Here is a 16378-nt window from a genome sequence, read left to right on the forward strand (position 1 = left end):
TTGGCTGAAAAAATGCTGACTAGCTCTACTTCGTAATAAAGCATTTAGAATGGAAACTATTTTTAATCACCTTCCCAGGTTTCTCAAACCAACTCCGTCTGCTCCCCCCTTCAAGATACCACCAAAATTCTCTTTCAACCAGACATTTCTCATCATTAATCTTAGAAAAAAGGAGAATCTCTATTGGAAAGTGTGAAGTTTTGAATGATGGGACTTTAAACACATTAGCAGAGCACCTTTACTTTATTAGATGTCATAACAAGCACTTTGACTAAGTAACCCTTCTGGGGCTGGATTCAGTATCTGGAATTCAACTTAACAATACAAAAACAGAACCAGGTTGAGCTCACACCCACTAAACTGAGAAAACTAAACACCACCCCTGGTCACCTCTAAGAGGCAGTACTTCCCCACATGCTAGCACTGAATCTGTGTGTAATAGAAGACGACTTAAGAAAAGGGACCCGAGCATTAATTTGGGAAAACACCACAACTATGCTTGAAAAGCATGTGACCATAAACCCACACCACAGTATGTGAGCAGTGGCTTTTGCCTCAGTTTCCCACTTTGGAGTGTGAAAGGTCAACAAACAAATGTCCCTTTAACATGTCACACCGCTTTTCTTCTTCTGCACTTCACTCACAGTTGGTTGTCCTTGGTCAGCAAAGACCCAGAGTTCAGAGGTGCATTTACATGGGTTCACCATTCACCCTTAAGAGGAGTCACTGCTGTCATTTACTGCTGTACTCTGCCACTATTCTCACTGTTGCTGGCCACTCAATGCCACTTCTGTGATGCCTCCTTCCAAGGTGTCACCTTAGCCCAGCTGCTGGCGAGTTCACCACGTGGTGGGGAACCCGTATGCTGCTGCTGCTTCATTTTCTTTCACTGCAACCCTGTCCTCAGACCGGGTCTAAGGATTAGTCCCTAGACCTGTTCATCAGTGATTTCAGCTCTAGTAATCAGGGAACAGAAACAGACTCTCAGTAGAATCCAGCCAGCTGGTCTTTAAACATTGGAAAGGGGAAGGATCAAATAGAGTCTAGGACTTGTCAGGCAGAGTTTACACCATCAGATAGGTACCCCTGTTTCTACCCTCTCACATTTTCAGTGGATGTTAGCCTCCCTACCCTCCAAGTGCTGCCCCCCACGCTCCCATCACAGCAGCTAAGTATAGTTCTGCTGCCGGTTACCCAGGCAATCAGGGTAACAGTGTTTCATTACCACTGCATTCAATACAATGAATTGTAACCCAAAACCAGGCAAAATTGATCACTTTGACAACACAGCTCTGTCTGCTGAATACATAGGCAGAGTGTGTCCATGCAAATACGGCTGCTCCTGAAGTCTTTTCCCAAAGTTCATCACTAGATGTCAGACCTTGCTTACATTATAACTATATATCTCTCTCTCTATATATATCTATATCTATATCTATATAAATGCAGTATCTAAGTGAGAATCACTTCTCATGTTCATAGCCACCAGGCGCTAATTGATATTGACACCATAAAATGCAAATATGACCATCTACGCCATTGACAAGGAGGGGTTTTTATAAACCACCAGTTTATTTTTTTCTTCCTTTTAAAGCAAGCACAACATATAGTCGCTATGCTGCCTTTTTTTTGTCTTGAAATAAGACAAAGCTAAACAATGCTTGGTCTGAATTCACAAGAAGGTGCTGCAGCGAGTGCTCAGTTACCTGCTTGCCTCTGTAGGCCAATTTTTAAAGAGGTACATGTATTTGAAGTAATCAGAAGGTTAGAAACCAATTATAAATGCCTAAGAAGCATGCTTTATTATTTTACATTCTTGACCAACTTGGTTCATCTTAATGGTGGCTTTTTTTGTTTTTGTTTTAAACCCAAACTGTTTTCCTTATTCACTCTTAGGGTATGTTCATACTACCCGCTGAATCGGCAGGAAGCGATCGATCCCGTGGGGGTTGATTTATCGTGTCTAGTCTAGACGGGATAAAGTGAACTCTCCCGTCAACTCTTGTACTCCACTGCCACAAGAGACGCAGGCAGAGTCAACGGGGGAGCAGCAGCAGTTGACTCAATGCAGTGAAGACACCGTGGTGAGTAGATTTAAGTACGTCGACTTCAGCTACATTATTCACAAAGCTGAAGTTGTGTAACGTAGATCAATCCTTCCCCCCCAAATGTAGACCAGGCCTTAGATAGCATTTAACTTCACTTAAGCACACACACAGCACATAGACCTATAGAACGCAAAAATAGTAAGTAAATGTATAGGCCACATCCACAAAAGACAGGGAAAGAGAAAAGATGTTTAAAAAAAAAAACATGGAGAGAGATATTTTTTGCTCTTCTGTAGAGGGTCAGTTATGAGAATCTAGTAAAGACAGGTTTAAAAAAAAAGCGTAGAGGGTGTTTATTTTACAATAGCCATCAAACTTTCAGATCTAGCAACCTATTTCCCTCCCCCCCATCTCATCTTTGCAACCAAATACAAAAAAAAAAAGTCATGCTTGCACAAGGATTTAGCTGTGTGATATAAAACTTCTAAACTGCTGGCTGAAATCTTTAGTATAGGTACAGTATCTTTTGTTTTTAAGCTTATGCATACACACAACAACTGCTCCCACCCCTTTGCTTGGTTCTGTCCTCTCAATCTATTACTATTCAAATGTGTAAACTGGGCCTGTCAATTAATTGCAGTTAAATTCATGCAATTAACTAAAAAAAATCATGATTAAAGAAATTAATTGTGATTAATTGCAGTTTTAATCACACAGTTAAATAATAATAGAGTAACAATTGAAATTTATTAAATTTTTTGGGATTTTTTCTACATTTTCAAATATATTGATTTCAATTACAACATAGAATACTAAATGCACAGTGCTAACAAATATAAAGCGAGCATTGTGTACTTTGTAGTTTGTGTTGTAATTAAAAGCAATATATTTGAAAATGTGGAAAACATCCAAAAATATTTAAATGAATGGTATTGCATTAGTGTTTAACAGTGCGATTAATTGCATGATTAATCACGATTAATTTTTTTAATGTGATTAATTGCAATACATTTTTTGAATCGCTTGACAACCCTAATGAAAACTAAAGCAGCAGCTGCAACTAGCTTCCCCTGCTTAGAATTAGCTATTTTTAAATTCTCAGAAAAAAAATTCATTTCCACATGAATTTCAAAATTAAAACAATCCAATGACTTATTTATATTCCTGAGGTTAAGGCCCTGCTATTGAGTGTAAAGTATATAACTGCTTATTCTACATCAATATGTTGTGCTAAGATGCAGATATCAAAATCTATTTGAAGAGGGGGAAAAAAGTTAGCGAGGCTCTGGTGAATGCAGCAATGCCCTTTTGCCACAAGATGGCACTTTATGCCTTCAGTCACAGGAAGGCTAACATCCTCAAACTAATGATGAGCAATGGTTTGTTTTAATACAGCAAGAGGCGTAATTAAAATACATTTGTGTTTAGACTTTCAGTGAGAAGTGTGGAAGAGAGCAGTTGGGGGTTGCTGGCTGCATCACGGAAATATTTAATCAAATTTTGCAGCGGTTTCCTTTCAAATTTTATGAGTAAGACAGAAAAAAAAAGAGACAGGGCCAGAAAGTTTTACCTGATTTTTATGTAACCCATACATCTCCTGGGTGTGTTGCTCTGTCCCATCTACTGGCACCGAGACCACTTAGAGAGAGATTAATGACTCTGCTTTACAGCCTTAGCTAACAGCCATAAAAGGCTATGGCTAAAAGGCAGTAAAGGAATATTAGCAACCGTACAGCAGCCAGCTGAGGGAGGGCTCCCTGAAGGAGTGCTGGTTCCCAGTGGAGTCATGATGCTACCTGCTGAAGCCCAGGAAACAGTGATTATACTGATTGCTAATGAAACAAGCTATGAAGTGGTTGTGAGACAAGGGCAGAAGATAGCAGACCTCTTTGAGCCTGTAACCATCATGAGACCCCAATGTGAAGCTGAAGTTCCGGTGATAGATCCTGCAAAGTTTGACTTTGGAGACTCACCTCTGTCTGTGGAGTGGAAGGATCACCTGAGGAAGCAGTTTGCAAAAGATTCAAGGTATTCTCAGTGCATGAGTGGGACATGGGATGTGCAAAAGGAGTGGACCACCACATCTGGGTACAAGAATCCCGACCTTTCAGGGAGAGATCTAGGAAGATTGCTGTCTCGGAGATGGAAGACGTGTGGCATCATCTTCAACAGCTGATCGTGAATGGTATCATTACAGAGTCCCACAGCCCATATGCCTCTCCCATTGTGGTGGTCCATAAGAAGAGCAGGAAAATCTGGATGTGTATTGACTACCACACCCTAAACAGGTGCACTGTAATTGACCAATACACCATGCCTTGGGTACAAGATGCCTTGGACTGTTTGTCGTGGAGCCAGTGGTTCTCTGTGGTGGTTCTTTGAAGTGGATACTACCAGATCCTTCTGGGAGAAAAAGGATAAGGAGACGATGGCCTTGATCTGTCCATTAGGGTTTTATCAATTTGAGTGCATGCCCCCAAAGCATTTCTGCAGCACCTGCTATGTTTCAGGGTCTTATGGAGAAAGTTGTGGGAGACATGAATTTACTGTGTTTATTTGGATGACCTGGCTGTTTTTGGAAGAACCTTGGAGGAGCATGAAGAAAGACAAAGTTCTAGATCAGTTGGAAGCCTATGGGTTGAAGTTTTCAGTTGACAAATGCCAGTTCTGAAGAACCTCGGTGAAGTATGTGAGTCACATTGTGTCTCAAGAGAATGTGAGTACTGATCCTGACAAAAATAGATGCCCTCACTACATGGCCACGTCTGAGTAATTACAGAGCACTCAAGACCTTTCTTGGATTTAGTGGCTACTACCACAGATTTGTAAAGAGCTATGCTACCATTGTAAAACCCCTGAAAGATCTTACCCGGGGGTACCAGTCCAGCAAGAACAAATCTAAGACCAAGAATAAGGGGAGGTCCCCAAAGCCTCCCGAGCAGAAACACAATGGCCCCTTAGAACCATTTGGACCACGGTGGGATGAGAGTTGTGAAAGGGCTTTTTTGGGAAATCATTAATTGCCTAACTCATGCTCCAGTCCTAGTCTTTGCTGACCCAAGCAAGCCGTTTATCCTGCATACTGATACCAGTTGGGAGGATTTGGGAGCAGTCCTGTACCAGGAAGTAGAAGACAACTGTAAACCTGTAGCCTTTGCCAACCACGGGCTATCTGATAGTGAACCTCACTATCCTATCCACAAGCTGGAGTTCTTGACCTTGAAATGGGCCATCACTGAGAAATTTCGAGACTATTGTATAGTGCTCAGTTTCAAGTGTGGACAGACAACAATCCACTGACTTATGGGTTATCAAGTGCTAGGCTGGATGCTACAGGGCAGAGATGAGTGGCTGCCTTGGCGAGCTAGGAGTTCAATATTCAGTACCAATCAGGGAGAAGCAATGTAGGTGCAGATGCATTATCCTGGCATCTGCAGGCATTGGAAGTTGCTGTGATACCTATGGACAGAGTGAGAGCTATTTGCCGTGTGAGTCGTCGAGAGCTAGAGGCCCATGAGAGCTTTTGTGAGTGTGTTGCAGACACTCTGGTCTGCTCCCTGGAAGCGTGCTATCAGCCTTGGTGAATTATATTGTGTTGGACTAATCTCTCCATTGCCCATGCTCAATGCATCTGCCTGGCAAGAAGCCCAGCTGTAAGATATTGAAATTTGTGATACACTACTTTTCAAAAGGGATGGGCAAAGCCCCCTGTCATTATCCCACCTAACCCTGAGAGTAAACTACTATTGAGAGAATGGAACAAACTAAAACTGATTCAAGGGGTGCTTCACTGAATTATCACTGACCCTTTACAAAAGCAACAACTGCAACTAGTGCTACCAAAAGAGTACAGAGCCCTGGCCCCGAGGGCCCTGCATGATGACTTTGGACATTTAGGAACGGAGAGGACCCTGGAACTTATTCATAGTAGGTTCTATTGGCTCCATCTGGCAGAAGGGTTACATTTACTATCAATCTAGTTCCCTTAGGGGCAGTAGCGTGTCATCATTTTACACCAATGAGAATCATGGCTATTACAAAGCAACTGTTTAGAGACCTAGACATATATTCAGATGGTCATGCAAATAAGCTGTAGCTGGCCTTTTCCAGAATTGGTGAAACAGGCACACTGAACAGCTCCTAGTGTAAACACTGGACATTACTGAAGTGGAACAGTACCTTAGAAAGCAAAGGTTATACTAGGTGAGCCACTCCAAACAGTGCAATCTAAGCGCGCGCGCGTGTGTGTGTGTGTGTGTGTGTGTGTGTGTGAGTGAGAGAGAGAGAGAGAGAGAGAGAACGAGCCAAATTCATTTGACAACAGTTCTATTTACTTTCTTTTCAGAGGAGAAGGGGGATGCCGGAGGATGGTGGTGTTCATGCTAGGATCCCTTGCACATATCAGCTCAGGGAGAGAAGTTTACAAACGCAGCCACGGAAAGAGCAAAAGCCTGGGCCTGAGGAGTATTAAGGAGTTATTCAGGGTGAATTAACAATTTTAGCTACATTTGAAAGACCGTGCATCCAAATACCCCTGATTTTGGGAGAGGAGAAGAGGAAGAGGTGGATGGGCAGAATCCAAATCTACTTCTGAATGTCACAGGGGGTCTACCTACCATTTAGACCCATACACCTCTGAAGACTGAGGGAATTCAAAACCCAGATATTAAGGTGGAGACTCAAATATTAGCCTAGTTTTGGCTTGTAGATAAGAGGATGGTCAGGTGCAGTTAACACTGGACTGAGATGTGAATTCAATTTCTGCTAGGGCTGTCTATTAATCAGTTAACTGACGTGATTAACTCAAAAATTAAATCACAATCACAGGTTTAATTGCATTGTTAAATAGAATACCAACTGAAATTTATTAAATATTGTGGATGCTTTTTCTATATTTTCAAGTATATTGATTTCAATTACAACACAGAATACAAAGTGTACAGTACTCACTTTATATTAGTTTGGATTACAAATATTTGCACAGTAAAAAACAAAAGAAATAGTGACAGGTTTCAGAGTAGCAGCCGTGTTAGTCTGTATCCGCAAAAAGAACAGAAGTACTTGTGGCACCTTAAAGACTAACAAATTTATTTTAGCATGAGCTTTCGTGAGCTGCAGCTCACTTCTTCGGTTGCATCCGAAGAAGTGAGCTGCAGCTCACGAAAGCTCATGCTAAAATAAATTTGTTAGTCTTTAAGGTGCCACAAGTACTCCTGTTCTTTTTAAAAGAAATAGTATATTTCAATTCAAATCTGGTATTGGAAACTTGTGTGTTTTGTCAGCTCTGAAGTGAATATGTTCTTAAATCAAACATACTGCGTCATCATCCTAGACTAGTATAACACAAAATATATGGCAGAATGTAGGTAAAATCATGGAGCAGGAGATACACAATTCTCCTCTAAGGAGTTCAGTCACAAATTTAATTAACAATTTTTTACAACAAGCATCATCAGCATGGACGCATGTCCTCTGGAATGGTGGTTGAAGCAGAAAGGGGCATATGAATCTTTAGCACATCTGGCACGTACATACCTTGCAACGCCAGCTACAATAGTGTCATGTGAACGCCTGTTCTCATTTTCAGGTGACATTGTAAACAAGAGGCAGGCAGCATTATCTCCTGCAAATGTAAACAAACTTGTTTGGCTGAGTGATTGGCTGAACAAGAAGTAGGACTGGGTGGCCTTGTAGGCTCTAAAGTTTAACATTGTTTTAGTTTTGAATGAAAATTTTTTTTTTTACATAATTCTACATTTTTAAATTCAACTTTCATGATAAAGAGATTACACTACAGTACTTGTATTAGGTGAATTGGAATATACTTTTTTTTTTAAACAGCGCATTTGTAATAAAAAATAAATATAAAGTGGTTTTGCTATGCCAGCACAATGTCTTCTGTCAGCAGCTCTGTTGGGTAGACAAGCCGTTAGAAAACCATTGTACCAAATGCCATAGAGTTAGCTATAGCCAAGTATAGAACAGGGAATTCCCCCTTCTTTTTCTTGTCTACAGGTAGCTTAGCATATTGTAATTTTTACCCAGTAAGTTCTACCACTAATCTTTAGACAGTAGCTTGCAATTAGTTTGAGTTATAATTCAAATTATATTTATTGGTTGTGATTGGACCAGATTCTCTTCAGCAATCCAGCCCTTTGTGCTTCTGGCACGGATGACTAGGGCATAGCTGATGGAGAGGGCGACAGGTTTCGCAGATTACTAGCAGACAATTGGGGTTGTCTGTGGCAACAGTCTTATTTCAAGTCTACAGCTAGGATTAAACCGATACTATGACCAAGTACTTAAATCAGGACACTACTGTGAAGGTCGGAGTCATTGGAGAGATTTAAATCTTTTTCCTCATCCCTGGCACCTGTGATTTTGCTACTGCAAATTAAGCAAATTCAGTGTTTTCCTCCAGCAAATACTTGCAGACAGAACTCCCTAGATTACAAATTTTCAAGACTAAGAAAAATAAAGAAAGGCTTCTTAAATACAAGTTTTGTAAATGAGCTAAACCTAGTAATCTTAAAGAATGTGTCAGTTTCAGATACTTACAAATTACAAATCCAAGTCCAGTTTTAAACACCCAAAAGCACGTCAGAGTTAAACTCCTGTTGCCAAACACCACAGAGGACAATAGTTCAGGATCAGGTTTTTCAGCTGTTACAAGTCAGTGTCTTCTTGTGAGACAAGATATCGGAAATATGCAGCCCAGTTTCCAGTAGTCTGTCATTTTTTATAAAAGCAGCAAAAAGTCCTGTGGCACCTTATAGACTAACAGACATTTTGGAGCATGCATCCGACGAAGTGGGTATTTACACACGAAAGCTCATGCTCCAAAACATCTGTTAGTCTATAAGGTGCCACAGGACTCTTTGCTGCTTTTACAGATCCAGACTAACACGGCTACCCCTCTGATACTAGTCATTTTTATATGTCTCAACTTTTGGCAAAACTACTTGGTTCAATGTAGGCAGAGGTACTCTGGTACTATGTGTGGGGGCTGTTCTGAATACATTTGTAGTGGTGATTGTGAAGTCCTAGACTATAATTATTTTTTAGAAAAGTCATGTTCTTACACAAATGAGAGTGGCTCTCAGCTAACAGGAATTAAACAAAATTCACATTGTAGCAATATTATACTTATATGGAGAGGTTACTCACCTTGTATTAACTATTGTTTTTTGAGATGTGTTATTCCTAATGTGTCCCAATGTCAGGTTTCACATGCACTCATCCACCTCCTGTCAGCTAATTTCTTCCTAGCAGCATCCTTGTGCTTTTCCTTCCAGGCACAAGAGGCAGTTTTGGAAGTGATATTAAACCTCATGCTTAAGGACAAGCCAATCTGTAACTAATAGAAGTTAGGAAGAAGTTTTCCCTAGGGGAAGCTAAGTCCACATTCATCTACTGTAGGATTTCTTGCACTTTCTATTGTCACATTGGGTACTAGGGACTGCCCAAGACAGAATATAGTACTAGATGGGACCCCTGATGTGATCAGATATAGCAATTCCTGTTTCCTGTGCGAAATTCAGTTAGGAGCCCCCTCAGAGAGATTATAGAAAGTCCATAAAAAATAAACTAGTTCACACCATGAATTCAACATTTCTATTTCCAACATACCCAGATGACCTATAAGCCTCTGAAGAAAGGAGAGCCATAAGAATGTTAAGTTTAATAATAAATATTAATACAGAAATAGCATATAGTACAGTCCTTTCCGGTAGCGATTCATTCTTCTCTAAAGTTATTGAAAAGTATTAAGGCTAAATCAGGGCAACCTGATATGACTATTGTTTTCCCTGACTAACCTCCCTTGGAGACAATCTTTGTAAATTTAAAGAACTATGTGTGCACAAAAACTTGAGATGTTTATTTAACAAAATACCAAAAATAGAGCAAATGCAAAAACATGCTTCATTACAATGGCAGAACAATTGACTCAAACCTTAAAACTTAAAACAGGCAGCCTTAATAAAGGTAAAGCTTAATTCAACCTTCTTGCCAACTCAATCTTCCATTGTGGTTTACTACTATGAAGCAGACTATCATCAAGGACTGAGGTGACAAGCTCATCCATTCCAAAGGAGTGTAAGTGCATAATAAAAAGAAATGCATTGAACGGAAGTAACTGACTGCTTATGACCATGAATAATAATTGTTACAGCTACAGTTCCTTAAAAGGAAAATTCTCACCCCATATAATAAAAAACACAGAATTACATTTTTAAGGGCACAGTATCAGAACAAACATCAAATACATTAGAAATTCATTGCACAGAAAACGACAAGTCACTGAAAAGACTTCAACTGAACATAGGTCTTCTTACATTTTTCTTCCATCACCTCCAAACTGAAAAACCAGAAGTAGCTGTGTGTATGCACAAATCTATACTGCTTGTGCATTGATTTATGTGCAAGACAATTGTTTTAGTGACCTCTCTCTGACCTCACAACCCCAGCCTAAGTGTATGACAATTGGTGTGACTTGCTCATGTTTCCATTGACTCCGATACTTAATTTCCAAGTTTGTTCATTGAACTAAAATGAATATATAGGTGTGTTATGTGCTGTATTTAGAAGTTAAGATTCATGATGGTGAACCACATTATTTTCACATCAATTTTAGTTGTTTAAAGCCTTCCTTAACCACACTTGCAGAAGCAAAACCTTAGTTTAAATAATAAAATCCTATCCTCCAAAGTAAACAATTATTTTAGGAGAAGATACACCATTGTAATAAAGTGCCTGAGACCTGAAAGGGAGATTTTCAAAATAATAAAAAGGATGATAAACATCCAATTCCCACTGAATGTCAGGGAGTTGGGCAACTAATTGCCCTCTGGTGACTTAAAAAAAAAGGAGCCCCCAAATGCTTGTTGGCATTGTATAAAACAGTGGCAACTGCTTAAAAATGCCATCTTTCTGTGAGCTCCCTCTCCAGGAAATAATGGAGTATAAAAAAAAAGTGTCATTTATTCCCTACAGAATCCCAATTTCCTTCATTTTTTAGTTTCCTCATAAATAAGATGAGGTAACTGCCTAGGATTTACATCACTCTGGTAAATATCATGTACATTGTTTAAAAGTTATTCTTTGTAGCTTAAACTTCTCCTCTCATTGAAGTCAGTTTTATATATTTGCATAATGCTTTCAGTAAAGAGAACCAGAATGGTCAACTTCCATACGCTTTAAAACACACTGTACTATGTCAGAATATGTATGTGTTTCTCAAATCTGATGCAAAACTATGTCATAGAATAATACAGAGATTGAGATTAGAAAAATAGCTTTTTTCCTCAAAAGTGTTTCCAAACTACAACAAGCATCTCTCCCACCTATTAACTCAAGACTGGACTATGAACTATAGTGAACCACCACAGTAACATACAATCCCCAAAGTGGTGAGTAGTTCATAATTAACCAACAAATGTATACTGCATAACCTGTATATTAAAACAATATTAGACAATCACCAAAAAAGCAACATACTGACATTACATCAATTCTTTATACAAATTCTCCAAGTATAACAGTGAAAAAAGTATTTATATTTGAAATCACTCTCTTTGGAAAGAAGTTCAGCGATTTGAGAGGGAGAAGCCAAGAGGCCTTTTATACTTGCCCTTATAATTCACATTGGTCAGTAGGCATTTCTGTTATCTGAAACATTAGGGTCAGTGGAAATACTCAGCTCTGATTGAGAGAGAGCTTAGAAAATCAATCAGTTTATTAAAATACTTTCAGCTAAAATGACCACACAAGCCTGCCACTGTTTTTGTTTGGAAATATTAAGTAATTTTCTTAAAGAGTCAATTTGAATAGAAAAAAAAAATCAAGAAGTTGTTTTGAAACTCTTGAAACACTGATTTTTTTTCTGACTGACAATTCCACACATTCAATACATATTTGCAAAATATTTTGGTCAACCCCAATCTGCATTTTTCCAACTGAAAATTTCCCCCCAGCTCTTCCCACCACTGTGATGGTCATTTGAAAAACTAGAGATAGCCTTTCCAGTATCTTGCCTGTTGACATGGTAGGAACAGATAAGTTTTTCCTACAATTTTTCAAAGCAGAACATGGTACTCTATCAGTATATTAAAAAAGCCCCACAAATAGATATTGGGATTGGGGGGTGGGGGGAATGTCAGGTGACAAGGAGATGCTGAAGGTTTCATTCTTCTCACACCAAAATTTTTTGTGGAAACTACAGAAAATAACTCCAGCTGGAAAGGATATGTGCCATGTCAGCAGTTTAAAAAAAACAAAACAACCCAAAACATACCCAACTGCCTCTTCCTTACAGAAGTAAAGTAACCTCAAAGCAGGATCATCATCCACCTCTTCACCTAGAAAAAGCTACCCAAAATCCCTAAGGCTATTTCTTGTTGGAAAGGAAAAACAAATGTGTGCATCACCATAATCGTAAAATTTGAGAGATGCACTCAGATATCAGGCTGATGAGGGCCATAGAAATCAAGGACAATATTAAAAAAAACAACTAACTTTACAGTTAGTGGACTTGGCTATTTCTAAGCAGAAGTTTCTTCCCGTTTTGTTCTTCAAACGTTCCTGCCTTTCCCCTATATGCACTTCAAATAAGTCTGAGATTCTCAGGTGTTAGGAGGCTGCTCATGTTTTCCCTGGAGCTGGCTGAATATCAGACTTATTAACAGAACAAATGAAAGAAATGCATACGAGTCTAGCACATGGCTTGAAAAATCCACTCATCACTGCTGAGCTGAAAGCCATTGCTAGTGTGAGGGCCTAAACAATTTCTGTTAAATTTAACCTTTTGTTTAAAGTAAATTATCACTAGCCTTTGTGCTTAAGATACATTCAGTTCCATTACTAGGTTAAGTCAATGCAGTGTTGACTTTCTTAGTCTGTAGAAAGATAACGTGTGTATGCGCGCGCATGCGTGTACACTCTTTCTCCAGTAGTTTTGCGGCCACCACAAATGAACAGTTTCATGGTGGTTAGTTTCACGGCCACCCAGAGTTCTAATCAGGAGGCAGGCCCTGGAGTTGCACAAAGAACTAACCACCTACCTGAGGCAGCAAAGACTATGAAAAAAAGACCTGTTTCCTCCTCAGATCTCTCAAGCCAGGAGGCTCTTGGACTGACAGTCTCTTCCCCTCCTCAACAATCAGGCAGCTCTAGAGAATGAGGAGATTAAGTTCTCTCCCTATGTTCCCATTAGCTATGATCTGGAATTAATACCAATTTTTCCCCTGCATCTCACTAACTCCAACCATTTCCTTATCCAACCCCTAACTTTGGTACCTACCTGTAGCTGGCAGCTTTTAGTCTGCCAGCTACTCCAATGCAATTCTCAAATCTTGCCCTAGCATGCATCTAACAATCAGACAAAACAGCCAGAGAAATATTCTACATTTTCTGGCACAGAAGTGCAAAACTAAGTTTTTACAATATTCTGAAGGCAAAGTCTTTTGGAATTAGGTTTTTTTATTTGTTTTGTTTTAAATGATAGTGTGTTTATCTGTTCTTCATCCTTTCTACACAGAGTAGATCCCAGAGAGGCAGTTACTCATGTAAAACAGCTCCTAAAAATCTGAAAATATGTGCTACAACCCACAATAATGCAGTTTATGACCTATAATTTCTACATCCAAATTTTGCTGTACACATGACATTTCTAAACATTTTTAAAAATAGTTTAGACAGAAGTAGCTGAAAGGCCATTAATACAGTAGAAGTCCATTGCAAATAAGAATCAACTTCCAAGTCACAAAATATCAATAATACTTTAGTGATTTTTTTTAAACGAGTGTAATTTATTGTTTGTTCTTACGTACCAGGTATCAAGTAGAATGTTTAAAATGCTAGTTTTTAAATTTATAATTTTATCTTTCCTGATGTTTATATTTTTAACATTAACGATCCCAAACAATGAAAAATTTAGACCTATTACATATAGCAGCTCAGTATGTTGTAGGATAGTCAAAGTGTCAACTTCGTTTTACTAAGGACTACGGAGTCTACTTTATTAACACTCCCTGAGGCAATAAGCCACATCGTTTAGCTTGCCATCCAAACATTTGTATATATTTAATTTTATGTTCCACAAAAAATATATATAGTAATAAAGACTCTTCCATCTGTTAGTTTATGTATCTACGGTTATGCTTGGACAGTATTGCCCCAGTTTCTGAAGAAAAGTATCACATACGAAAAGAAGGTATGTTTGACTTTCCCAAATAAAACAGGAATAAAAAACTCAAGGAATAGAGCAGTTTTGAGATTATGGGTGTTGTGAAGACCTGAAATTCTATAGAAGTAGACATGCATGATATCAGTAGACCGCTAAGGGTTAACAAGACCACAGAAGTAAATTGTAATGATCAGTTTAAAATCAGCCAATCTTATTAAAACCAAAATTATTCCTTCCTGAAGGCAACTGTTGCTACAGAAGAAAAGAAAAAAAAAAAAGAAAGAAAATCATCCTTGGTCCACAGAAATACACTGAGCAAGTACACAGCGTGTGTTTACATTTTCAATGGACTAAGGAGGATTTTCCTGTTACAATTCAGCTTCTCATTTCAAAAATCAACATATTATCAATGCACTTAACTTAAAGCTTTAGTTTTTAGCAACTTCATTTAGACTTTGTTTATAAAACAAACACACACGCACACTTCCTAGAGTGCAAAATGCTTATTAAATATTTCAACAGAACTCTACATGTAGTTTTTAAAACATTCATCTTTTTGCTCTAGCAGTCAGCTTTCCCCCTATAATAGCATCCATTGCCGGCAACGGTTGCATCAAAACTGACTAAGGTGTATAGTGAATGCAACAGTAGAAATCTGCATACAGTTTTTTCTCCTTTCCAGAGTATAAAGTTCATTTGTACAAGCTCATGGTTGGGCTCTGATACATGCACATGTAAGCATCACAAAGTAGTCTTCGTGCGCATCCTTGAATTTTTCTGCAGTCCAGTGAATGTAGTTCTTCTAGAGACATTTTTAGGTACTCTCCAACTTCTGGGCATGGTGTAACTTGTGGAATGTTAAAACCATTCTGGCCTCCTTTTGTGGGGGAAGCAAGGAGAGCAACAGGATTAGGCTACTACCTTAAACATCCCTACTTCCTCTTTAATGCGTACATCTTTGAAACACATCTTGGAATCACAGAATATCAGGTTTGAAGGGGGTCATCTAGTCCAACTCCCACTCAAATCAGGGCCAATCCCCAGACAGATTTTTCCCCAGATCCCTAAATGGCTCCCTCAAGGATTGAACTCACAACCCTGGGTTTAGCAGGCCAATACTCAAACCACTGAGCTATCCCTCCCCCACAAAATGGAGATGTCTCAAATCCAAAGCTGTCACTGTGGGCTACTACATGGTGAACTTCTGTAGTAAGTAAGTATTAACACCCCCAATGATTGCAACTGCCACAACAGGCTTTTGTAACCCTATGGGAACCATTTGTAAGCTTATGGGAACCTCATGAACAAATATAAATTATTTTGGTCTTAACTGTTTAAATGAAACATGATTAGTGAATATTAGTACCCCATAGCTAGCATGAGGACTTGACAATGTGTCAGTCAAATAGCATTGCTGTACTACACAAAGCCATTATCACCCCAATCTTAACTACTTGCCTAACTAATGGGGTGCTATCAGGTGTGCTGAAGCATTCAATAGGAAAGTGCAGTTATAGTCAGAAAAATTACATCTTAATCAACAGATCTGCAGTGAGCACCAGTCAGATTTGTGTATTTTATTGGACTTTTACTTTTGCAACTTTTTATTCCTGCTAGCACCGCAGAACCAATACAGCTATAGGAGAGAGAGCTGGAGTCTACTGTGGCTTGCATATCATCATCGGAGCTGCTTATAAACATTCTGCAGTTGGCATTGTATTAACTATCATAATGTGCAAGCCGCAAAAAATACAACTGTTCCCCTTAGTCAAATGCCTGTGGTATCTATTACTATAAGCTTTTCTAAGGCACTAGCCACAAGTACTGTATGTACTGTCCACCTCAATTCACCAGTGTTAATTCAGAGACTGTCAATTATAATGACCTACTGCTACCAAACCAGAGGGCACTGATTTTGCAATATAGAGATTTTAATTTCTATAATGCCAAAGACAGCTACTGTTTGAATTGTTCAAGCCTGAGATTTTGGAGTAGTGAGAATGACAGTTGCACACTGCGTAATTAAATAGCTACATTCCAGTGGACTTAAACTAAACAAAAAACAGATTTCTGTGTCTTGGCATTTAAAAATAAATTACTTTTCAAACCTCATGACATATAAAAAGGTATGTGTTCTGGTACTCGA

General features: G+C 38.9%; 1 protein-coding gene across 2 annotated transcripts in view; it reads right to left on the reverse strand.

Annotated features, from left to right (window-relative positions):
* Nucleotides 1-9714: 9714 nt before the first annotated feature.
* Nucleotides 9715-16378, reverse strand: part of CYLD (CYLD lysine 63 deubiquitinase) — a 47089-nt gene continuing 40425 nt past the window's right edge. For both annotated transcript variants that reach the window (XM_044987580.1, XM_044987579.1), the window contains exon 17: nucleotides 9715-15109. In XM_044987580.1, coding sequence (XP_044843515.1) covers nucleotides 14925-15109 — 185 coding nt within the window. In that variant the 3' untranslated portion in view covers nucleotides 9715-14924. The remainder of the gene's footprint in view (nucleotides 15110-16378) is intronic.

Source organism: Mauremys mutica, chromosome 14 (assembly GCF_020497125.1).
Source record: "Mauremys mutica isolate MM-2020 ecotype Southern chromosome 14, ASM2049712v1, whole genome shotgun sequence".
In the NCBI taxonomy this organism is placed as follows: domain Eukaryota; kingdom Metazoa; phylum Chordata; order Testudines; family Geoemydidae; genus Mauremys; species Mauremys mutica.